The 26,313-nt window shown below is 46.0% G+C and overlaps 1 protein-coding gene across 13 annotated transcripts in view; it reads left to right on the forward strand.

Annotated features, from left to right (window-relative positions):
- AUTS2 (activator of transcription and developmental regulator AUTS2) overlaps positions 1 to 26,313 on the forward strand; it is a 1,131,932-nt gene that overhangs the window by 1,043,745 nt on the left and 61,874 nt on the right. For 12 of the 13 annotated variants that reach the window (XM_072837546.1, XM_072837550.1, XM_072837545.1 and 9 more), the window contains one exon: positions 3,583 to 3,634. In XM_072837546.1, coding sequence (XP_072693647.1) covers positions 3,583 to 3,634 — 52 coding nt within the window. Of the gene's footprint in view, positions 1 to 3,582; positions 3,635 to 12,867; positions 13,028 to 26,313 lie in introns of those variants that run through there. The other variant, XM_072837557.1, reaches the window with a different exon arrangement.

The following is a 26,313-nucleotide window of genomic DNA, read 5'->3' on the forward strand; positions in this document are numbered from 1 at the left end:
GCGGCCGGGCCGGGGGTCTTTGTTGCGGCGGCCGGGCCCGCGGGCAGGGCAGGGCAGGGCAGGGCAGGGCAGGGCAGGGGCGGCAGCGGCGGGCGCCTCGCGTCTGGCGCGCCGGCCCCCGCCCCTCCCCCCTCCCCCCCGCCCCCTCCTCCCCTCCGCGGCCCGGTCGCCCGCCTTTGTACTTCCCTCGGCCGGCCTGGGCCGGGGAGCGGCGGCGCGGCGGGGGCCGGGGCCGGGGGGCCGGGGCCGGGGGGCCGGGGTCCGGGGGCCGCAGTCCGCCCGCCGCCTCCCGCCCCGCGGGGCTCGCGCCGGCCCGGGCCGCAGGCCGAGGCGCTGCCCCTGGAGGTCGGGTCCCGGCCGCACGCGGCGCCGGCGGTCGGGGGGGTCTGCACGCGGTGCCGGCGCGGCTGCCGGGGGACTCGCGCTCAAGTTTCCCGGAGGCTCTCGGTTTCTTGCTGGGAAGTCCCGCTTCCCGAGGGCGCGGGCGCGGAGGGCTCCCCGGGGGCGGCGGCCCCGGCACCCGAGCCGCCGCGCCGCACCCCCGCCCGCGCCCAGGGCTCGTGTTCGTGGGTCTCCTCCGCGCTCTTCCCGCCGATCTGTTGGGCTTAGTAAGTTTTCTCTAAACCTCAACTACGGCCCCTGGTAATTGTTTAGCATTAAGAACAAATCGACTAGACCCCCCCCCCCCCCCATAAAAAGCAGCCGAGAGAGAGCTTTGTGTTTTCTATCATTTTCAGATGCAGCCACTTCCCGCCCTCACCCTCCAAAACCGAGGCAGGGGGATGAAACGAAATGAGGGTAAAAATCTAGAAGTCTTTAGCGTGTAAAGGTACCCACCCCTGTGTTAAAAAAAAGAGACAGAAGGGAAAGCTCCACTTGCCTGCTAACTCGCTCACCACGTTTCCATTAGACGTTCTTAATGAAAAAGAAAGAAAAGTAAAAAAAAATTAGCCAGGAAAATAATGCAAGCAATTGCAGACAGTTTCCCTAAAAGCCTTGAAGAAGAAAATGTCCTACTAAAGATGAAGACCCAAGGAGCGAAATAATTTCCACAAATGCTTGGAAGGCGGAAGTAGAATTTGGAAAGTTCATGGAGGAAATGTAGAGAATTTTCTTGTAGTTTCCAAGGTAGACTTTGACCAGGCAGCTCTTGTCTGACTTCTCAGGACAGTGGGCCACCATAGTTTCGACCACCTGAGCAGGAGAAAGAAGGGATCCAGAATCTTTGTACTATTAGCCAAAGTCCCATTGCAGTCATTTTCTTTGGGGTGTTTTTCCGCCGAGGCCTTCTTGAGAGGGCCCCTTCCCCAGTTAGGAGGCAGCGTTTCAGGCTTTGTGGCATGTTTCAGAAAATTAAAGGGCTCAGAAAGCTTTTATTAGAAGGCACGCTCCTAAGCCTCTCCGAATATCCTGTCAGACTTACTTCCTTAATAACTTACTGGTTGGCATTGTAATAATCACGTCCTCCTAGTTCGCTTCAGACGGAAGGTCCCTTCGCCGCCTTCTTGAGAGTAGGATGTGTGCTGGAGCCCATTGGAGCCAACAAAGGCGGCAGCCCTAAGGAGGTGTTTCAGACAACCAAAGGGCCTGTCCACCTGCAGCTCTGTCCTATTTGATCGATCTCTCTCTCTCTCTCCCTCCACACACACACACACACACACACACACACACACATACACACAGCCCAAGTGCGAATAAAAACTCAATCGGGAGCCATTTCCTTTCCTTACCCGTGTTTTCTGCATTTGGGGTGCAGTCGTTTGTTTTTCCCGTTTCTTTGGGCCAATTAGACTCCTATTAATAAGCAATCCCCATATCTGCAGGGGTTGTTTCACTTTTTAAATGATTTCATTAATGGACTTTTTTTCTCCTTGTAAATATATCAACTGGAGTTTATTTTTTTAAGGCATGAATTTACCATAGCCCTTCCAGTTGGAACTGAGAGATGCATTTTCATTCAAGAATGGTGAAAATACTCTGCTGAGTTTTTAGCAGGAGAAACATTCCTAGAAACCTCACTTGGTATCACAATTTAACGACATTGTTCCTGTAATTATTGCCTTTATGACAATCTTCTTGATCTGTTTAATGGATATCTTGTTTCCCTCTCCACGCCACACTTTTTATGGCAGCTTATTTTTACAAAAAGCTATAATAATACACAATTCTACGTGATTACCTTTTAAGATGTCACGAAGGCCTTCGGCATATTTTTTTTTTATTCATGCAAAACTTGAAAAAGCCATCGAGGATTTATTTTAAACTGTTTATGCGTTTCTAGATCTGCAGTCCAACACTTGTTTTACACATCCATTCCTTTTTTCCCTTGATCCGTTAATTTCCCAAACCATCCCTAGGATAGGAAGGTTAGAAGGAAAAGAAAGGGAAAAAACCGCTCATGATAAAAATATTTTACGTCTTTCTGTATCACTTGCATTGAGAACTAGAACACGTTCCCCAGATATACACAAGAATACCTCTTTTTTGTCAACATAGCACAGAAAGGCTAAATTGAGTATCCTCTTTGTCCTCCAAAGCCAGCTCCAGAGTCAGAATATGCTGTACTTCAGATATACCCTCCCCCTATTTCTTATAGTTCGCCTTATATTTATTCAACATTCTATGCTTGGCTTTGTCAAAACATGTATCTCTATGTATAGAGTGTGAAAGACAAGTGATTTACAAGGGTTGTGTGGCAAAAACAGCATAGATACAACATAGCCATTGTAACTTTGAATGCAGCTGCATCTTCAGTTACATACAGTGGGGATGCTGATTTTTAATTCACTTGTTTAATTTTTCTAGAAGTTCTAGAAACATTCCATGCTCCTGCAACATTACAGCATTTCCTTCAAACGAACTTTGTGTTTATTTTCCAGCACATGAGTATATAATTTACATTGGCTTTCCTCTTGCTGTTTAAACAAGCTTATTTCACTTTCCTCAAGCCACTGTAATTAGCAGACACGATTTCTGGAAAATGGAAAGGATATAATGCTGATGGCATGCATAGTGGCGGGTGGTGGGCCAGGTCAGCTTGCTTCTTCTGTTCTCTACACCAAGGTCATCCTGGTTACCAGAATGAACAGGGATCTTGGGGTCATCGGATGAATCTCTAAATTCATTTCTGGAAGTGCTAGTCAACATTTTGTAGTGAGGAAAAGCTTAGCGTTAAATAACAGGCATTTCTGGGTTGTGACAGAAAATTGAAAAATAGCATGTCTGCACATATCAAAAAAAAAAAATTTCCAAAATAATGATCTGTCAATGAAATTGCAAAATCATTATGTGAATGAGCTGAATTGCTTTGTGTATCATCTCATAGAAATATGTTTTGCACAGATAATATGTCTAATAAGGACACGTTTTTAAAATCAGATTTTTTCCCCCAGCACAGAGCTGCACTGCAGGTCTCTCTCCTGTGGTCAAACAGCACCACCTTATGGACGGTCGGGGGAAATTGGTGCTTCCCCTGCCAGGCTTTTCTAAAATTGTAGTGAATTGATTTAAAATCATGGTAGTGATGATGTTGATGACAATATCAATGACCATAATAACGTTTTCCCCCCTCTTGTTTTTCAGGCATCGGATGCCAGCTCTGAAAAACTCTTCAATACTGTTATTGTAAACAAAGGTAAGACACCTGAATTCTGAGCAGTGACTGGTTTTGGGTTTTGTTTCATTGTCATTGCCTAGGGACTCCGAGTAAGAAACAAATGGTCTTCCTCTGTTTCGTTCTGGAAACAATGTTGATTGTTTGTGTTTTCTCTTGAGGCAGAATCTGTATGCTTCTGTGTTGTGTGAAAGAACAGTTTATTTTTACGGAACACAAAGAATATTTAAATTGATTTGATGAAGAAATCACTACTATCTCTATGACTTTAATTTAACGTGGGAAGCGGTAATGGAGAATAATAGTTCTCAAAATGCCTTAACTTCATTGTTACTTATCAACTACCCAGCAGTCAGAGGACTATAAATAGCTGATTTGTTCTGCAGACTCTAATAACCAGTGGGTGTTTAGTATGCACAGTATTATGGTCATAAACCAAGCCTTACTCTGCTGTGGGCTTTCTGGAAAGTTAATAAACGAGCAAGAGGGCAAAATTTAAATATGTGCTATCCCATTAATTTCTTCCAAACTGCGATACGGACTCAGAGAGGCTAATGATATAACGATACATTAAGGGAAAACTTACCTTAAATCATTGCCAATAGGTTTCTGGGCAGTTTTCATTTGTAGCAGTATTGTTGGAAACAATGAAATGTGAGGGGGTCTCTAATCACTGGCCATGCAAAGGTGTATAATTTGAAAGGTATAAATTGCATAAACTGTTCGATCTTTTCCTCCTCACTGTAGAACCTGATTGAGGTGCTGGCATGGTAATTGCTAACTAAGAGTGTGCTTTCTGTGATAATCTTGTTCTGTTGTTATGTGGAAGATGGTTGGTAGCGCTTGAACAGAGTTGGGCCTTCCTTCCTAAAGTGAAGACCCTTCAAACCACTTCGGCGTCCTATAGTTTGCCTTGGCTAGCATTTTTGCTAACTGGTTAGTAAGATACATTTCCAAGTGCAGTTGTTTTGAACTCCTGGCTTATTTTAGAATTTGAACCAACTGCAATTTTAAATAGTACATTATGTTTAGAGTTCCCTTGAGGTGTATCTGCTTGTAGGATTGCTGTTACTCCCAGAATTATTGTCACATTGAATTTTTATCTTCTTTATTGCATAATGGAGTATTCCAGTTTTATATTTCATCATATTTTTGATAGACTGAAAGTTTGTATCAATTTGTTATCCATAATGCTAAAAGCCCAATAAAAGAAGATGCATGCAGCTCATAGTATACAGTGCTCAAATGTAGAAATGCCTAATTGTTTATTGCTCATCTTGATGAGGAACGAGGATGGGGTAGGCACTGGTGGTTCCGCAGGAGAGAAGGGGAGGAGGAGGAGACGAAGCAGGACAGGTCCCCAAAAGGTCGTCTTTTTCGGTATTTCAGTGACCGCACGTTCCTTCTCCCCCACCCCCACCCCCACCCCCCAATGCCTTGGGGATCTGCAGCCCCAAGCCGCCCGGCTTTCTTCTGCTTGGTGGCTCTACAAAGCTTTGGAATGTCTTTCCCATCTCCGGGATCAGCCGTGGAGTGGGAGCTGGCCCTGGGACCTGCGCTCAGGCCCTCGCTGCCCTCACGGAGCTGAAAGGCTCTCTTCTGAGAGGTTGAAGAGTGATTGATGAGAGTCCCACCCCACAGCCCCGACTCCCCCACCTCTGCCCCCTCCTTCCCCTCCCAATCAAACATTTCCCACATTCTTATTTTTGTTTACTTACAGAGTGTGATTTGTGGCATCTATTTGGTTGTGAATAGTCATCCCCCTGACAGGGTGCCTTTCTTCTGAGCTGCTTTTCTGGGGGTGATTTAGTTGCCTTGAAAGGATTAAGGTTTCTTTGTGTACACTAAAATCAACATAGGCTTTTTCTAAGCTTTGCTTGGGAAACCATACACAAATAAGCATTTTAGTTGATGGCAGATTATTCCTTTGCCCCTTATTTCCATCAAAATGGCCTTTCTTTTCTCCTCCAGTTTCCCTTAATGCCTTATGCTAATTCCTGTTGGTAACATGAATGACAAGAGAGGCATCAATGCAAATCCAGGTGCGGCAAAGTCGACTGACTGGTCCCCAGCACCCGCCCTTCCCCTGGAGAGAAGGAGATTAGGGGGGCCCCCCGGAGGGGGGAAGGCTTGGGGACAGTTTTGTTAAGGGGATTAGTATTCAGACTGCTAAATATCAGGAAAACAACTTCCAAAAGCGATTCATTGTATAGTGATAATGTCAATAATTGCTTCAAGACAGGTGCACAGAGTCTCGATGTGTGCTTGTGGTTTCTGCTCTGTTTTTACACCGGGTAGTGACAGTGTTTACGGGATGGATGGTTGACAAGGCCTTCAAGGAACTGTCAGCTTCATGCACGTCAAGTTCAAGTTCCCCTGCAAAGCGGCCTGCCTGTGAGTCAGGTCTCCCGTCTCTGTCCAGTATTCTTAGCCAAGAGCAAGAAAAAGCGTTGTAAGAAAGGGCAAATTTATACCAGGTAGTAAACACTGCTGGCAAAATCTTCAAGGCTCCAGTTTATCGAACAGCCTGACAAGAGTGCAGGGAAGCTGACACGTGTATGCCTCCACCTTCAGATGTGTGAAGCTACACATCACCTCTCCCTCCCGGGAGTCCCCACAGTGTCCTGGCCTTAGAGAAGCTTGGCTGTAGGATGCTGGTGAGATTATGCTGCTGAGCCTGGTGATGGGCAGATTTGGTCCATAAAATCTCACCGTGGGAGGGCAGTGCTAATCTCACAAGCTGATTGTAGTGGGGGCTGGCAGAGGGGGGTGGGGGGTGGTGCGTGGCTTTGATGTGGGGCTGGGCAGCCTGGGGACCAGGGCTCAAGTCCTGTCAATCTGTTGGTGAGCTTCAGTAAGCCATTTCTTCGCCTGTCAGGTGAGAATTCTCAGTGTCGGCAAACCTCCTAGTCTCTGGTGGGGTTCTATAAAACAAGTAGTTGGGGAAGGGGGGTGGGGGGTGGTGGGGAAGGCCAGAGGAGGCCGAAACAGTGGGTAGGGGGCGCTTCTGCCTGTGGATTCTTATTTTGACTTTTCTTATACTGTGGAGTCTGACCAGTTTAATAGAGAACTAGTAATGTTCTCGTGTTCAGGTGATCTGAGTCCTTGCTTCCTTGTGATGCCTTTAATTTCCCACCGTAAAGCAAAGTAGGCAGACAGTTGCACGTCCACACCGCATGCCCAGTGAGCTGACCATGTCAGAAGAGGTGGGGAGGTGAGCCTTGAAAGGCAGGTTGTAGGCTTGTAGACGTGAAAAAGAGAAGAGTTTAACTTTAATCAAGGTCATGGTTGCCTTATTTAATCTTAATGTGTTTAAATGTTTACAGGATGTTCATGTGAATTTTATGAATCCTTCTGTCTTTGTGACTCAACCATCTGCCAAAGAAAAAATTAATTTTCCCAGGGAGGCAGACACACACACACACACACGCACACACACACAGACTGACTAACTTTCTTGTCTGTATTTAGTTGGTTAAACTGCTAGAGGAGCAACAGGATTCATACCCCCAATTCTGGACTGTTTATCTTTAAAAGGAGCTCCGCAGTTAATCTGGGATCTCCAGCCAGTATCTAGTACCCTTCCTTACCCCCTCTGGGTCCTCCTCAGTGGTTTTGCCACTTTGCCATATAGGCAAGAAGGCAGAAAATGAGTACATGACCATCTGGCTAAGATGGTTAATCTCCTTCAAACTCTGAAGTGCTCCCAAGCAGCGCTGCCTGAGGAGGAAAGAAGCGAGGAAGGGAAGGCTCGTCTGGGAGTCAGGTGTTCTCTGGAGCCCTCTGTTTATGGGACACCAGCCCTGGTGTAAGTCCATGTTCCCGGTTAGGGGAAGAGAGAAGCCCTGGAGTCGCTGCCCATTCTTGTCCTGGTGCCCTCTTTTTCAGGATCTAGCTTGTGACCAAGGCAAGTAGAGCACGTGAGACGTGGCATGAGGTGTATTTCACCCCGTGACCTTCTAACCTCTTCTCTCCTTTGTCTCCCATTGTAGTTTTGGACTCTCCAGGGGAAGCCCTCCCCAACCCCCCCCCCCCCCAACACCTGTTAGAGAGCTGCACCCTGCCTAATGGATTTCTTTGAAGTGCTAGACTGGAGAATAATCCAGGTGGGATGAGCACCCAGGGTCTACCAAAATGTGAATGTCAAAGTTGGACCCACCCACCCTCCTCTGGGAGCCCACTCCTGACCCCAGGTCAGCCGTAGGGAATTCTGGCGGATGAGACCCCACTGTGATGAGCGCCAGATGGAACAGTGGGGCCACTTTGATCTCTGATCAGACCCGGTCTTCCTTTTCTGGGCCCTTCCAGAGTAGTGGACACACAGACTGTTCTTGGGGGCGATTTTGCATTGAGGGTTTCTGTGGGACCTGGATGAGGTTGGAGCCTTGAAGTTAGTGGGGCCTTTGCGTATTTTTGTTAGTATGGTTTTATCAGCAGCATAGAAAGAAAACCTGCCTTTAAAGAAAAAAAAAAAAAAAACTGGAGATTTGAGACGATGAAATAAAAAAAACGTTACTAGAGACTCTGCTTGATGTGGTGAGGCCTCAGTAACTGGGTGCCTAATACATTCTTTAATAGTGATGATCTCACCTCATTCAGTATATTTATTGAGCATAAAAGGGGAATTCTTTGATTTGACAAAAAAAGGTTAGAGTTCTATTACCTACCGGCAGGGCCACCATTGGCTCTGATGAAAAACCCATTCCCTAAAATAATCCCGTGCTTTCTTTTTTTGAGCAAAAACAATACAGTTGACCATGGGATAGATTTCTTTGAAAAGAAAAAAATTGGGAGTTTGAAACCCAGTTATAATGAACATCTGGAGACCATCTTATTCCTCCTGGTGTCTTGGGTTCAGCTGTAAGGAGGACATGATAAAAAGGATGTTTCATGTGTACAGGAGGGTAAACTGAGGCAATTTTAGCCTCAGTGAATTAGTTGCATTTTTATGTAATGTCTTAAATCCTAGATAAGGGAAAGACTCACTTTTTCGTTTTCTTTCTCTGGACCATCTTTGTACTGTTTCAGAGCAATTTCTTGGGTCTTTAGGATATAGAGATGTCTGATGTGTGGAAAATTAAATACTATTGAAGGGTAATTGGTGCTTGATTCAGACAAAGGAGTTATGAGTAGTTGGGGTCCTCCTCCTACCCCACACTGCAAATAGCATGCAATCAGCTCCTTTTGTTATGGAAATTGACCTTCCTATAGAAGCCAGACTCTTGCATTACAGAATTTGTTGTATAGAATTATTCCTTGAGTATTCTTAGAGACAGATGCCTTCTCCAGTTAGTGGGAAACCAACCAGTAAGGGTCTAAAAATATTCAACGATGTAGGGAAGGTATTTCCCTCTGGGTATCTTTCCATTACCTGTTTCTGGTCTTCCCCCCTGACCTGGTGTGCGGATGAGGATGGTGGGGAAATCCTAGGTAAATCCTAGATCCTGTTCCTGGAATTTGAGGGAAGGGGTGGAAGATATTTCTGAGCATGCACATTGGTCCTGAGGGTGTTCTTAGACAACTTTGGAGAACGTTGAGAGTGAGGCCACTCTTCCAGATGAATAGTAGTAGGCCAGATCCTTGGATCCCAAGCACCCCTGGGAGCTGGAGCAGATTACAGCAGATCCCTTCCTTTCAGTCAGGTGATCAAACTCCATCCTGTTTACCTTTTCTGGCCCAATAAAAACCTCTTTGCTGACTTTTATCGAGTTGATGGCGTGGCTCTCTCAAAGAACTTTCTCCATACTTGGCAATTTTGGCCAAAAAAAGCTTGAATGCTGACCAGCCCCTCCCTCGGTCCGTTCATATTTAGTGTCTTGTTTAGCCAACACTCTAGTATTTGGTTGCCTCAGAAAGTAAAACACACTCATAGTAAACTGTTGGGGTAGAAAACATCACGTCAGTCCTGGAGTCTTCAAGGAGAGCAGTCCTCTGACAAAGGGCCTCATCACTAGCAACACTGTCAAGTAGAGGGTCAGCTCCGGGCCTGCAGGGTTTCCTGCACACAGGAGGCCCGTGGCCATCCCATGGCCTCTGGATTATTTCTAGTTTCTGACAACTGCAGAAAAATGTTGTTTTCTCTGAAAATGTATGTTTATTTAACTAGGTTTCTTTTTGCCTCACAATCTGGATTCTATTCAGTCAGTTACCACTCCAATTAACTAACAATTATTTAACATTAACAGTAATTACAGACGCCAGTTAAGCGCCTACAGATGTCAACTGTTAGCTTTGTACCTAATCACTCAATGAAATGGAGAAAGTTCAACAAACATCAATTAGCCAAGCAATTAGTATGAGTTAGGAAAGAGCATGTTATCATGTGTGAGCTGATTCAATTTATTTTATTTTGGCAGTAAAACACACACAGGCAAGCGGCAATAAGTTCCGCAGATAAGATAAAACGCTATTGTTTTGCAGCTTACATAAGAATTCTTTCCTTTCCTGTGCATAAGTCAAATACGCTCTGGCCTGGAATTTATTTAACAAACAGAATTTGTCTCAATTACTCAGAAAGCCCAGCAATGCTTGGGCTCAGGAAGCCACTTTGGTGAATTATGAATCCAGCGAATATACCGTCTAAGGATATGTCAGAAATTTCAGTGGAAAAATGATTGATTCCCACTCAAGTAATCTCCTCCGTGCATTTCGGATTTTTACAGGTTTATCCCTGAGCCTATGGTGAGCGTGTACAACAGTGATGTTATTAATTTCATGGTGCCGCCTGAACTTGCGCTCAGCTGTCTTTGATTTAGCTTGGGCAGGCATCAGAGTGTTTCACGTACTCGCCTGGCCTCTGCTTCAAAAAAGTGGAGAGGGCTCCCAACTGCAGACCCACTTGTGAAGCCACCAAAGACATTCTGGTCTTGACTCAGAGGTCTGCACCTCTCCCCTGCTCCCCACCCCCACCCCACAGACTGGACTTCCGTCAACTGGCCGAGCTCGCCTGGACTTACTTGGGACAGTGTGTTCCAAGGCCTGATTATGTAAGGTGGCCCGGAAATTGGCATTTGGGATTTCATTTTACCTCCAAGTGGAAAGCTGCCCATGAGTGGCCATACGTCTGGTTCCCCTCCCAGAAATGATTTCTTACTAACTCCTGAAGCCTGTGGATAGGTGTGGAAGGAGCCAGTCTTTCGTGGGGCTCTCTGTCCGGTCCCCGTGGGCGTTACCAGCAGAATTTTCCCATTCAAGCAAACCTCTCAGCCCGAACTGACTCCAAGAATTGAAAAATAAATATTCTGTGTGGTATAGCTTAGAATGGAGAGCCACCGTGCATCAGGTGCCTTTTTGTTGTGACCCTCGTAGCAGTGTGCAGCAACACAACAAATAGTGGACCATCCTGGTTGGTTCTTGAGGGAGGTCTTCTGCCTCAATTAATAGGGTCTCCGTTCATCTGCTTTTGCACATCATGCTGTGGGGGCTTACGAGATTAACTGTCAGCTGCGGTCTGCCTTGTCTTTATTCTGGGGCCCTGGGCCAAATCGGCAGCCCCCGTCATACCAGTGGCTAGGAATCTTGGTTGAAGGAGAAGAGTAGAGCAGAACCACAGAGTGCCTCCCAGAGTTTCAGCTTGCAGGGGGTGTGTGACGTTTCTGACCTCTCTGGCCAGTGCAAGTCCCCAGGGCTTTCTCCTCCTGTCTCCAGGGAGCTGATGTCCCCTGGACCCTGCCCTGGGTGGGGGAGGGGCTCACCCAGGCTTTCTTGGGGGCCCAGAGGGCCCCTCCACTATGTCAGCACCCAGGCACACCTTGTCGTCTGGGCACTGCCTCCTAGCAGGGCTCACCTCCGGGCACCTCTGGTTCCCTCCCCTAGATTAAGACCATATTCCTCCGTATTTCTGCTCTCCATGCCTCTACATGCACTGATCTTTACTTTTAGCCAGATTTTATTAGAAGTAACTTAGGATTTTCAAGCAGGGGCATTTCCCTAGCAACCGATGACAGAAGCACGGGGCCCAGCTCTGCGCGCTGAGGCGGGAGGGGCCTGTTAATAAGGAGGAGTGTTCTGTGGGCGCTCAAATCTTCTCTGACCCTCGTAAACCTTGTCTTATAAAGGAGGAGGTTGAGAGCACATCATTGCTTTTTCCAAGAGTCCTTTTGAAGAGGGAAATGTCTCAAGTGTGCCTGTTAATAGACTGATGTGGGAGGCGGTTATATTTGGATGCCTTTAAAAGCCACTTGGAAAACATTTTCCCCCTCTTATCTATCACCTTTCACATCTCTCAGCAGAGTAACACTAAAACCTAATTTTAGCCAAGATTACATCATGTTCTCATTATCTGTTTATGGCCAGGAAAGGCTTTTCCATAGTAAAGCTCCTCTCGCGGAAAGCCCAACCACGTCATCCCTCTCGTTTTCTATCCATCTGTGATTTTCCAAGTGTTGACTGTCCTCTGCTAGACCTTTTGGGCTCATCTCCCAAGCCTTCTGGATTCATGAACTTTAACCATAAACTCGGTTTGACAAGGAGCCCTCTCCTGAAATCAGATTTGTCAGCCGCTAAGTGAATGACGTCAATGTTGATTCCCTCAGCCGGCTGGGAGTGGGGGCCATATTGAAAATAGTTCTTTCATTCAACTGTGGTGACGGAGCAGCGAGCGGGTCACATGCACCTACGGCCCCAACAGGAAGTTTAAACCTACTATACAATTCAAAAAGAGACTTTGTAAATGGCCTAATTGGAAAGAAGCCACTAAACTAATTTAGAGGAAAAAAAAAAAAAACAAGCATAAGACTGTCTTAGGAGGAAAAGCCAATCTAAGATGAGCCCTGAAGGGTCAGCAAAGCAGGAACAGCAGCCCTCGGTAGGCTGCGGAAGGTGTCACCCTTTCGGAGAGAGTACAGGTTGGTTGGCGGACTAGGTATAGCTAAAACCTACCCCTTTGAGTATCCCGTTTTAGTATCCCATTTTAAAAATGGATCCTGTTGTTAAATTCGTTAAGCCGTTGCAAAGATTTGGGGGAGCATTGTGAAGTTCTGGATCTTGCCTGTCATTAGAGCCCTATTTCCCTCACACTTTTTCATTTAGATTCCGCTGGTTTAAATCTTTGCCATGTTAACATGCTGCAGAGGGGTTCTAGAGTCACAAAGAACCAGCCTCGAGTGGGAGCCTGGCTACCTCTAACCCTCTGACTTGGTTTTCTCGTTGGTAACATGAGAAAGTTGGACGGACTCCAAGATCCCTTCTAGGTCTAAAGGCCAAAGTTTGCTTCGGAGCATTCTAGGTCTTTTCAGAGCCGAAAGTTTGTGCGAAGAGCATACGTTTCCCCCAGATAGCTGTGAATGAGATCGTGGACACTCGCACTTGAAAGGAGCAGTGCCTGGTGGATTCAGCCCCCAACCTGTGAGCAGGAACGGGGCAGAGTAAACCTCTCTCCTGTCCAGGGGAGTCTGTCTCTGGGAAAGAACTCAGGTAAGAGAGGGTTGAAGCTGAGGTGGGAGACAGTGAGGAGGAGGACAATGAGTGAGGGTGAGCTGAGCTTCCTGCAGTTCAGATACTGGCTGTTAGGGCTTCCCTTCCAGAAGGAAAATGCCAACAGAGTCTGCTGGTCTGCATCTCGAGTGGCATAACAAGGGGTGTTTCATCTGCTTCAGTAAGTGTTTATATAAAGAACTTAGGTGCCAGGGTCCTTTGTACTTGAGTTCTCAAGGGGGATGGCTGACCATTTCCCGGGATCCTTGCAGGTGGATGAGAGGAGGGACCGGGGGCAAGCTGCCAGGCAGCTTCTCTTTCCAGGAGTGACTCATTTCACAAACAGGAATTGCAAAGGGGCTCGTATGGACCTTGGATGGCCCATTCTGGATCATAGAGGGAATGTCACCACCTCACCCTTTGTCTTCAGCTGTCGGCAGACTCTGGCACACTAAGCAGTTCATCAGGGCTCTGCTTCCCCAAAAGTTAATCTCGGCCTTCTAGACTGAAGCAATCTGACCTTCTGCTTCTCTTTTGCTAGAAGGTGACGATAACATTGACTTCATTTGTTCAGTGACCACACTTGGCTGTTGGCTGGATTTTAGCTTGATTTGCCCTAACCTTGTGAACAGGTGAATTTTCTTGTTACCAGATCCGTCATGTAGCACTTAGGGGGGGTTAGGTTTGTCGAGGCTGCCTCCCTTATGGTGGGAGACTGATAACTATACAAAGGGAGAATGTCACCGGTGACCACTGAGGGTCTTACGGACACGGCTTCTGTGGGCTCTGGTCAAATGTTCAATTCTAAACTAAATTTTGTGGTTTCGGTTTTTGCAGCCGGCCATAGGGCCACATCGCCCTGGAGAATGGCCCCTTCCCAAGATGTTAGACATCAAATCAATTTGTCCTCTCGTCCCACAGGAAGGAGGCACTCCTGACTTGAATAGGCGGCCAGGGGATGGCTGGTCAGAGGCTGGCTGCCCGTTGCCCCTTTGGCCTCGCCGACCATGGGGAGCTGATCTTTGCCCGAATCCTCGTCTCCCTGCCCCCCTTCCGGTGCAGTCGGGGCCTCGCCCTCCAGATCGCACCACTGGTCGCTGGCGCCTGGTTTCAGCTGCCTGCCTTCTCCGGGGCCTCTGGCTGGAGGGAAGACAGCTCTGACGCCTCCTCTTTCTGTATTAGCTCCAGGACAAACTTGAAAACTGCCTACTCTAAGGGTTTTCTGGCATTTTAAAAGTTGAGGCCGACTTTCTGAGCCTTCTCAGCATCCTGCCATGTATCTTATCTTATTCAAATATCCTAATTGCTGCTCCGGCTTCTCAGCTGCACATCATCCCGGCACCTAACTGACAAAATAGACCTTCACCTGAGGGCCTCATTATGCTTTCTGCCTGTGCATCAGGCCAAAAATACCTCCACAATACCTGCTCGACATCCTGGGCTTCCAAGTGACAAACAAATAATTGGGTGAAACAAACGCCGGGCGCCGAGCAGCTGCCACGGGCGCGGGCGCACAGGGGAGTCCGCCTCGGTGACTCTCCCGCGCTGCCTGCTTCATGTCAGAGCAGATCTTTGAACAGTGGCGCGTGCTGACACCGGAGAATGACAGCTTTGGAAATGGCATGCTAGTTACTGCTGCCAGTGAGGCCCTCTCATGTAGACCGTGACAAGCAGCTGTCATTTCCATGCAGGTGAACAACTGACATCCCGCAACAGGGGAGGGCGGGAGGCAGGCCAGCAGCTGTGTTTGGAGGGCAGGCGAGGCTGGACCATGGAGACAAGATTCTCAAGCACTGGTGACCGTTGGCATTTGTGGTGAAAGCTGGCCTCACACACACAAACACACACACACACACACGCAGACTCAGGTCTTCCCTGTGATTCCTCTGGAACTCATCTGAGAAAGGGTGGCAGGAACAGTCTCAACCCTTTAAGGACAGACAGCTCCAAGGTCATGCTGCCAGTGCGGTGCCCAGCCCCGCGTGGTAAAAAGATCTCCCTTAAAGAATGTTGGCAGTCCCACTCCACACCGTCCTCGTTTTCTCGTTGTGTCATGCATTGGGCTTTCGGACCTGGGACTGACTTTATTACAGAATATGGAAAGGCAGAGTCTGCTGATGAGGAATTCACTAAAGAGGGAGTGGATTGGATGGAGCTCAGGTACAGCACCGGGTCTAGATGAACGGTTCTCAAAGTGTGGTCCCTGGATCAGCTTTGTCAGCGCCCCTGGGGTAGTGGTTAGAGATGCACAGTCTCCTGCAGAACTGGAAACTACAGGGCACATGGCCCCGTGGTCTGTTTTGAACAAGCCTGCAGGTGATCCTTGGCCAGTAGGCTTTGGTAACTGCTCAGATGATCCACAGAATTACTCGGGGAAATCCATACTCTTATTGACCAAGGAATAGGTCTCTTCCTTCTTGGGCGGCTTTTTTTGTTTATCTTTAACATCAGAGGCACCAGATCTGTTGAGAGTAACACCGTGGACCTACTGCCACTTGACTCACTTGTGCTTGTGCCGTGGATTTGCAGCCTTACCCTCTGGCCTGGGGAACAGGCCACCCCATGTGCAGGGTGGCTGGCGGAAGTCGGGCTCACAGTTAGGGCTGTAGTATATATAAAGGGAAACTTCTCTTGATACAATGGGCTTTGGAACCGTGACCTTGGGCCAGTGTTCTGCTGTAACGAGCCAAGCTAACTTGCTCAACTGCTTCTCAAAGACAAACAGTTCTGTCCAGTTCCTGGTTGTCAGATGCTGCCTCACAGTTACCTGCCTGCCACCTGTAGGAAGGGTTATCACAACCCGAAACATACTTGGTAGATGTGCCGTGAGTTCCGGTAACTATTTGGTAAACAAAGTACCATGTAAGTTCTTTATTAAACTACAACGGCCAGGATCGTGGAATTAACGGACAGCAGGGTTCTGAAATCTGTTTTCCTTTCTGTGCGAAATACTGGGGGCAGCCTGGGTGGCTCAGCAGTTTAGCGCTGCCTTCAGCCCAGGGCGTGATCCTGGGGACCCGGGATTGAGTCACACGTCAGGCTTCCTGCATGGAGCCTGTTTTTCCCTCTGCCTGTGTCTCTGCCCCTCTCCCTCTCCCTCTCTCTCTCTCTCTCTCATGAGTAAATAAATAAAATCTTAAAAAAAAATAAAAGAAATACGGTAAAGTTTTAAGGCTATAAAATTATATCGGCTACATTGGATTTTCCCAGAAAATGTGATACCTCTGAGAGGTTTTCAGCAAGTCACCTAAATATGAAAGGTTTTTTAGATGTCCTCCGAGAATAGACATCTTCTAGAACTAGATGTGTTCAAGTAGTGGTTCTCAAACCTTAGCATGTCTCACATTTATCTGGATGTCTCCCCGCACCAGAGTTCCTTAAGCATCGAGAACACCAGCATAGGCTCATTATATACACCTGCATATTTATCAGGATTTTGATACAATGGTTTTTAGGTGACAAATATAGGACAGTGTCTGCCTTCTTTCCCTTATTGGTGAAGTATTTTAATTTTTTAAAAAAGATTTTATTTATTTGTTCAAGAGAGAGGCAGAGACACAGGCAGAAGGAGAAGCAGGCTCCATGCAAGGAGCCTGATGTGGGCCTTGAACCCAGGAATCCAGGATCATGCCCTGAGCCAAAGGTAGGCGCTCAACCTCTGAGCCACTCAGGCGTCCCTGGCGAAATATTTTAAAGCACATGTCAGGTATCATGTCATTCTAACCCCTACATATGTTAGAGCACCACTGATAAAAAAAATTTCTTGCATCACCGCATTCTGTTATCAGACTAGCAAAATACAGTAATTCCACCAGAGAAACACCCATTCTCAACGCCATCTCCCCGATGGTTCCACAAGCATTATTTACCATGATCTGTTCCCAGCAGGGTACAAACCAGGGTCACGTATTACTTCTCTCAGCCTAAAGCCATCCACCTCTCTCCAGCCTCTTGTGTTTTTTGTTTTTTTTTTTTTCAAATCAGTGACTTGTTACAAAAACCAGGTCAACTGTTGATATGCTGTTCTTCATTCTGGAAGCCCTTGTGGCATCATTTAGTTTATGACTCTGTCCCTCGTATTTCCTGTAAATGGAAACTGGCTCTAGAGCTTTGACTAGATTCTGGTCAGGCATGTTAGCAAGAAAACCCCATAGGCAATGTTGGTGAGCCTCATGTTGCCTCACATCCGGGTAACCACAATGTCTGTATGGCCAAGTTTTAATGATGCTAAGATTGTTCAGCCAGTTCGGGTTGTGGCAGTCTGATACCTGCATGCCCAGGTTCCCCATCATTCTCTTTCATCTACTGGCTTCATCCATCAACAGTACTTGCCCAATCCAGTGTTTTGCTAGAGATGGCAAAAGGTGACCTTTCTTATGACTCTCCTTGTATATTGGCTGAAAGTCTTCTGAACAAAAGAGCTTTACTTCATGAGCTGGAGCTCTTGAGTGACCCTCAAATATAATCAAAGGAAGAGCAAGATAAATGCTTAATTCGTCCCTTTCAGGTACAAGTTATCAGAGCAAGAAGGTGGTGCCCTACCAGGTGTTTTATTAAACTCCCACATCCTTCTATGTTTGCATTTTTCTTACAAGAGTTTTTTGTTTTTTGGTTTTTTGGTTTTTTTGTTTTGTTTTAAGATTTTCTATTTAGGGTAGCTCAGCGGTTAAGCATCTGCCTTCTGCTCAAGTCATGATCCTGGGGTCCTGGGATCGAGTTCCACATCGGGCTCCCTGCATGGAGCCTGCTTCTCCCTCTGCCTGTGTCTCTGCCTCTCTCTCTCTGTGTCTCTCATAAATAAATAGAAAATCTTTTTTTAAAAAAGATTTTTAAATAGAAAATCTTTTTTTTTTTTTTTTTTAAGATTTTATTTATTCATGAGAGAGAGAGACAAAGAGAAGCAGAGACACAGGCAGAGGATGAAGCAGGCTCCCTGTGGGGATCGGGATCATGACCTGAGCCTAAGGCAAATGCTCAGCCACTGAGCCAGGCAGGTACCCCTCTTACAAGAGATTTAACCCATGTTTTTAATTCCTTGAACGTTTTCTTACTTAGTGTTTGTCAATGGAAGAGATAAAATGTCTGAAAATTAGAACCTGGAAAAGCCACATCCAGTGAGTTGATAAACACAGCTGTGTGAATTTCAAGTCCTCCCTGCCCTTCAAAGCTCTGCTCAAATACCAGGTCATGCAGGAAGCCCTCCCACCTTCCCAAGATTCAGACACTCAGTGCATCCTGCTCATTTCTAGAGCTGTAGAAGTGGTCTTCCCCATTTTGAATCCACCCGCCCCTCCCTACAGTGACCAGCAGGGTGCTTTAGATACAACACAGCTCAATCTCTGTTGAATCCAAGTGAATTAAAATGTAACCTCCTAAAACTTACTTAAACCGTGGAAATAACATTATAACTGGGAGTCTAAGTGCCTTGATTAAAGAAAGTAAGGAAAAGTTAACATCATACTAGATCTAATCAACTCATTTGGCATTATCGGCTAATCCATAGGATGATCCCAACTGGATATTTTTCAGGAAAGGAATAGGAGGCTGCCCACATAAATTGAGTACCTATGATTTGTTAGGGATTTTCACATGCTGCCTGGTTTAATTCATCCAGTAGCTTAACCAAGTAGGTATTTTATGTGTGACTGATAAGTGACAGTCAGTTCTTGTGTCCCGGCTCCTTGCCTCCCAGCCACACATCTTTCTATGGGCCAGCCCAGCCGAAAGGTGGTGGTGGTGGTGGTGGTGGGGAACCTTTGGTTTAGTAAGCTAAAAAATGCCTCTGGTCAACACCACCGTTTTCCACTGAGCCTGAACTCTCTGGTATGTTTGGGACAAGATACTGATTATGCAGTCTGCGAGGCTAGAGGCCTCAGAGCAGGAACGGGCCTGACCTCCAGCGTGGGCCACACACATTGAGCCACTTACTTTTATTTATGAAAGATGGAGTGTCATATTCAAACTTAACCTCCCGCCGCAAACCCCGATCTTACGTATTTATAGAATCAGAAAGTTACCTTGCTGATTAATAGAAATTAAACTGGAAAAGCAGTCAAGGAATTTCAAGCAATGGGATAGCCTTTGTGCCTGGAAATCTTCGAGAATCAGATGAAACTGTTCAATCTTTGCCTCTTTGGAGCTTGTCGGTTTACTCTCTAAAGTGCCCTTGGGCGCGGTGCGCAGATCTGTGTGTGGTGGGGGGGGAGAAGACAGGCCCCCAGTGGTGCCAGCTGGCCTCCTGGGCAGTGATGCCTTTTGGGACAGAGCATCACTTTGAAGCAATTTTTTTGTCTCTGAAAAATACTACCTGGCAGTATTTGGACCCTCGATACACTTATTTTTAAAGTATCCTTAGCACCACTCGCTCACCACAGGCCTGCCACTTCCCGTTGCTGGGTGCCAACTGTACTGACTGGCGAGTCCTCTGATTTCCTCCATTCCTGCCCCGGGGCTGCTGTGTTCTGGAAGAAAGCTCCTGAGCTCGTGACTGGACGTCTGCACTCCAACATCAGCTGAACCCTGAGGGCTGAGAGCATCAGGACCGGTCCCCTGCCCACCACTCCCTTACTCCACTGGTCGGCCTGCCCGCTGCCTGCTCTGCTCCCGTGCTGTCCCCAGCCCACCTCCCAGTGCCCTTGCTGGGGACACGGAGGGCTTCGGCTGGGGGACAGCCCCTCTTGCCTCTTCCAGACTCAGGAGGTCTCTCTCTGCTTTCCCAGAGGGAGCTAGATGTCTTGCCCCCCTTGCCTGGCACTAATGGCCCTTGTCACTCAGTGTGACTTCTCCCGTCCACCTTCTGGGCTTTGCTCCCCAGTCAAGCCTCTCCCTTTCCACTGGCTCTTCAGAGGATCCTTAGCTTAGGAAACAAACAAGCAACAATGACAAAAATACAACAGATCTAGCCCTGCTTCTTCAGGGACTTAAAACAAGCCTTTTGGGAGGCCTGGGGGGCTCAGTTGATGCAGCAGCTGGCTCTTGGTTTCCACTCAGGTTATGGTCTCAGGGTCGTGGGGTCGAGCCCAAAGTAGAGTCTGCTTCAGATTCTCTCCCGCTCCCTCTGGCACTCCTGTGTGCGCGCTCTCTCCCTCTTGCTCTCTCTCATAAATGTATGATACATCTTCACAACAGAAGACAAGTCTTTTCCGTGTCTTTCGCTCATTCCTCCCCCCCCCACACACACACTTCCTGTAAAATACCTTGCATTCGCATCTCTTTTGAGTGATCCTTAAGGTGATGGGATAAGCTGCTGTCCAGACTGAGCACTCTTGCAAGTGGAGCAGACTGCTGTTGCTAATTACTTTGAGACAACAGGCCTAACCCTGGGCCACCCCTGCCTACTGGGTGTACCATCTCACTCTAGCCATAATTCATGTCCTTTCAGTTGTTAAAGTGCCTTAATCCACCAGTCATGGGAGTGAATATTTATTGAGTCCTAACTGTGAGCCAGGCTTTGTTCTGATCACTTTACAGGGATTAACTCATGGAGTCCTCACAGCACCCTTTTGAGGTGGATAGCATTAACACCACGTTGACTGAGGAAGGGGCCAAGCAGGCTTTTTATCCTCACCCCTGACCATACCAGCCCCTAGAGGTCCGGCATGGAGAGGTAGATCCTCTGAGGTGGGAGCAGAGTTTCCCAAATGCCTGTCCAAGTATAAGGAAAGTACAATGTAAACAAGAAAATCACCTTCTGAAGGAAGTGTTTGTTTGGGGTTGCATAGCCATAAAAGGCTCCTTAAGAGTAGTGAATACTTAATCCTTTTCTCAAATAGCCAGTGGGGCCTGGTTAGAGCATGCAGGGATTACCCTCAACTATTCTCTAAAATACAGATTTCATAAGTAAACCAATGGAAAAGCCAGTTACACCCCACAAGGTGAGATTGAGAGTCTATTTTTTTCCCGGCTGGTTTTCTCACCTCACGGTTTTCTTACTCCTGGAGGTAATTTAGGCTGGTGTCACTTGAGAGCTGGAGTCAGCTTGGTGACCAGGCATTCCAGCACACGTACAGGCATCTCTGAGTACAGGCCTCTCCCGAGCCTCCAGCCCAGTGTCCCGGCTGCCCCCCGCCCCTGCCTCCCCTGCTCTGTCCCTCACTGGCTAAGCCGCAGTCGGAAAGTCTTTCCTGCCAAAATCTGAATCATTACCCCATGGAGTTTATTACAAGCAGATCCAAAGTTCAACATGAAGCCCTTTTATTTTATTTTTTTTAATTTGTAAATGCCATCAGGCCGACGGGGATTTATTGAGACCTAAACCTATTTTGTTTGCTGTCGTATTCACAAGGCTCAAGGGTTTAAGGAAGTGGTAAGTACTCCCTCTGCCTCAGGGAACATTCAAGTAGGAAAGTCAAATCATTCACGTTGGTCTCAAAGTCATAAGTTACCCTGGGTCACTCTGTTGGGGTGATGCGGAGGAGGAAGAAAGCTCCTTCTGCCACCAGAGTTGCCCCGGAGCTCTTCAGCTGTCCTTCCTCAGAGTACCTGCCCTTTGTGTTTCTGTACAGGGGTGGGAAGGGGTTGTTAGGATATTTTTATTGTGTTTTTTATCACTTACTGCCCCCTGCCCTGACACACACACAGACACACACACTCACTCACTCACTCACTCACACTCCTTCCCTCAGCCTGGTCTCTGCCTCCTGTCATCATCCTCGCCATCAGACTTCCTCCATGAGGAATCCCATCTCTCTCTTCTGTTTCCCACCAACTTCGGGAACCACCTCAGAACCCCTGTTGGACTTGTAGTAGCTGAGGAATTCCTTGTACGGGGCTTCCAACCCAGCACCTTGGGGCAGCTCAGCTCCCTGCTCTACTCTGCCGAGAAAAGCCCTGGGGAGATCAGCTCAAGCCCACATTGCCCTGGTCGAAGGGATGCCCTGTGTCAGGTGAGGTTGTGGAGAAATACCTTGTGCCTGATGAAGTGAAGGGGTCTCTAATCAGAGAGGTCGACAAAGGAGTGTTTTTGAGATAATGTGCAAGTCCAAGGGAGACCGCCATTAGACCTCCCCAACCTCATCAAACCTGTGAATCTAGACACTTGTAGTTGAAAACTAAAGCCACTTGTGCTTTTCAATCTCGGGGTTTTTAAACGTGGAGTTATCTAAAATTAGTAATGATAGCACCATGTGCTGAGTCCCAGGTATATGCCAACTGGTGTATCACTATGCCCTTGATATGTGTTCTAAGGGGCACGAGAGCCCTGCAAGGCTGGTGGTGTCACTGTTTTGTAGATGCTCAGAAATTGCCTGCTGGAGGCCACGTGACTGACACATGTTAGAGCCACTTCATTCAGGAGTCTGTCCATCCACTGATCAGATACTTGAGTGCCTGTGTGTGCTGGGCACTGTGCTAGGGACCGCAGACAGGGACACAGCTTCGCTCTTCACAGCTCAGGGCTTCACGGGGCACTCAGATGTTGACTCAAGGTGCTGTGCACCATGAACTACCTTCTTTCTTCCTTTAACTCTTCCTCCAAATTTTTTCTGTTGTTCTTTTTTTATGTTGCAAATTTGTAAACGTGCAGAAAAATTGAAAGAAGAGTACAATGAATACCCCTTGTCCTTTTCATGTAGATCCACCAGTTCTTAACATTTCATCACATTGGCTTTATCTTTTTTTTTTTTTTTACCTAAATCATTTCACAGTTAAAGATATAGGAATACCTCAGTATTCACTTCCTGCGTTGTTCTACAGAACCTCAGTAGCATTATCACACCTAACAAAGTTAATTATAGTTTTATCTAAAGTTCGTATTGAACTAGCCTTGATTATTTCTGAAGTGTCTGGGGTGCGTGTGCATATATGTGTTTAATTAGTGGGCTTTTCTTTTTCCTGTTATCCAATCAAGGTCACACATTTGGATTGATCTGTCTCTTTAGCCTCTGAAAATCGAATATAGAACTCCATCCCCCTCCTCATCCTCTCACATTCGCTTTTTAAAGTCTTTAATGACGGTCAACTTTTTGAAGCGTCCAGACTAAAGGTCTTGTAGGATACCCTACGTTATGAATTTCTTCATAGTGGCATCTGACTTGTTACCCCATCACTTTTTTAAATTAAAAAAAAAAGTATTTTCTGCCTGCTTCTCACCTCACTTTAACTGATGACTCTACTACTTTTGGGTACTTGGAAGTAGCTGCCTTGAGAAGAGGCCACATGTGAAAAATAACCAGGGAGAGGCATTCGTGTACAATATGATCATTGTGTTTGATATGCTGTCATTGATGATTCTGGAGTCCTGGATTCATTCCATTAGAATTTTAGAGTTCTCCGCCCTGCACACATACACCCCTTTTTCTGTCTTTTTCAGAGGTTAATTTGTAGTTGCCAGTAGCCCTGGAACTGGTAGACTGCTTAAGGCATTAAAAAAGGATTTAACTAATTAGACTCAACTAATCAAGCTGACAGGTTAGTTGATAAGGGAAGTGGGGCTCAGGACCCTTAAGGTGGCAGTGAGTGTCCATTACTTTTAGGTCATTGTGATCTCCACAGAAACATCGTTCTTTGCAATGATTTCTTAACATTTTGTGTGTGTGTGTTTTCTTTAGCAGCTCAAAATAATCCCTTTCAAATTTTTAAAAGATCTGTAATGTATTTATATATTTCAGATCCAAACTGTGGTGGATTTTTAAGGGGACTTATTAAAGTATCAGGTCCTTAAATTTTTTTTTTTTAATTTTTAAATACCGAGCAGACACAGACATATGTTGTCTTATAACTTAACCTTTACAAACTAACTTTTCATTCCTTTTATTATTTAAATTTAATTTGTTCTAACGTAAATCAGAATGTTGATTAAAACCAGTGGTTTGGTGATATGTCCGAATTAGGAGTATCCTAAAGTGAGAGAGGGGGGCCTAGGAGTTGAGGACAGATTGCTTGAATCCCCTGCAATGGATGCTACTTTATATAAACCCTCTTTCCCTCATCTACTCTTAGTCATGCAAATAAGGAAAATTTTCCTTTTCGACTCTTGCCTGAAGGTTTCTGTGTTCCTAGATATACACACTGAAAAAAATGTGTCGGCGCCTCTGGGTTCAGAGTTTCATATTTAAACTGGGGGACCTCAGATAGGCCCCCCCCAAAAGACCTTGAGGAAGATGAAGTAGGCCACCACAGGCACTTGGAGGCTCAGAGACGCTGAAGAGGCTGTGTGAGGCCAGGGGGCTGGGGATGGCACACCAGGGTTTGGCGCAGGACTCCAGGACCCGTGCTCGCACCCACACCACACCACACCGTTGAAGGAGTCAGATACACACAGCAGGCATCTGTGTGCACTACACAGAGTCTTTGCACAAAGTACTTTGGGGGCATTTAAAGGAAATAAAAGGCACAGCGTTTCCCCCCAGAGAAACTGTGTTTTAATTTACCTTTCTGAGTGGTAGAAAGGTGGTAGCTCCACTTTTGTTCCTGTCTTCAAGAATGGAGACATCTCACATGCGTTTGAGTTTCTTTCATTGACAGGCCATTGACTGTGTGTAAAATTGATGTGTTAGGAGTCATTACCTAGAAAATAAAATTTCAAAAATAAAGACCACGTACTCCTGAAACTAACATTTTGTTTATAGACCTTCTAAGTGTGTACTTGGGCAACTTCTTTTAAGAAGGGAGATTACATGTGATTTTGGAGGCGAATATATTTTCGGATATTTTCAGACGATTTCATATGTGTTTCTATCAGAGATTTGATTCCGTTTTTGACTTATAACCCTGTGAGTATGGAAAGCTAGTATCATAATTGGAATCTCTGTATATCGTAAGCTTAAAAAGCAAACTATCGTGAGAAGTAAAACATCAGTCTGTTTTTTGGGAGGAAGAGTGGTTGCATTTCCATCTTGAAATTCTTTGTTAGGCCCTAAAGTAGTGGCATACCACTAAAATATGATTGATAAGATTTAATCTGGATGGATCATTTTCAAGAACCCCGTGCATTAAACAATTTATTGCCTCCATTACAAGATGCACCATTGACTTATTAAGTTTTTTGGAGGGTAAGGAGTGAAAAATACTGTGTTAAACTGCTATGTTGATTGCAAGACATATCTGTATTTCAGAAACATTAAAATGTGTGTGTGTGTGTGGTGACAATGGGGAGAATAATGTCTTAGAAATGAAGAAATATGGTACATATATGTAGCGTATTATATCACATTTTATAATTTGTCTACTCCAACTGTGATTTATAGATCTTTAGAGAAAGAGAGCAAAGAGGTTGAGCCTTTTAGTAAGAGAAATGACCTTCCCTCCAAGACTTAGACCAAATTAAATTGGACTTGGAAAATGGTTTACCCTTTCCCTCTAGGGTACAATCTTCTGGGGAGTGAGTACTCTCGCAGAACACGAAGGGAGATCCATTGTCAGCACCTTGAAAGCCTATTTGAAATGTCATCAGCTTGGAACATTCCACTGGCAATGACTATCACGCCCCATTTTAAAAGGATGCCTTGGGTAGAATGGAAATGACAGTGGCAGGCCCTTAATCATTTTTAATAAGAGCAACCATTTAATAGAATTATGTTGTAAAAATGAATGAGATTTGGGAGCGATTCTGTAGTCCCCATGCTCTATCGTGACTGTCAACACCAAATGCATTTTTATTCTGCCAACCGCCTGCGGATTTTCCATTTGGCAGTCTTACATGGCGAATGATAAAGCAGCGACATTCCATGAGAGTCCTAAATCTGTTGCTGGTGGGGATTGATATCTCTGATTGAGGAGTTTTGTGATTTCAGCCAAGACTTTGGGTTAGGGTTGAGGTTCTTCTGTGCCTTTGGTGTCAGTGGATGCAGGTAGAGAATTTGAAAGCTCAGGAATAGCCTCATTGCCCCCATTTGAGATGAAGAGCCAAATTTAACAAACATACACAGTGCGTTTCTTAATTGTTCTCCACTTTAAATAAAGCATTTGGGGGAGGAAAGGGACACAGCCAGGTTGTTTTTATCAGGAGTCAGGATTCATAGTGTCCAGTTTTAGGATGTGAATTTGGAAAATTTTTTTCACATTTTAAGAAAAGAATAGAAAGATGATGGGAGATATTTAACACCTGAAGTCCCATTTCTCAACACTTTGGAAGATTTTACATAGAGACAAGTGTGTTGGTTAGAAACCCTTAATTATGATACATTCGCATAAGGGAAATATTCCAAGGTTAACATTTTGGTGTCATACTAGACATATATTTGAATGAAAAATGACATCTCTTTAAAAATAATTACGTTATTGACACATATCCTATTTGGGTTAGTTGCCATGTGGGAATGTATTGAACTTTTAAACATTCTGTCATG

This window comes from Canis lupus, chromosome 8 (genome assembly GCF_048164855.1).
Source record: "Canis lupus baileyi chromosome 8, mCanLup2.hap1, whole genome shotgun sequence".
Lineage (NCBI taxonomy): Eukaryota > Metazoa > Chordata > Mammalia > Carnivora > Canidae > Canis > Canis lupus.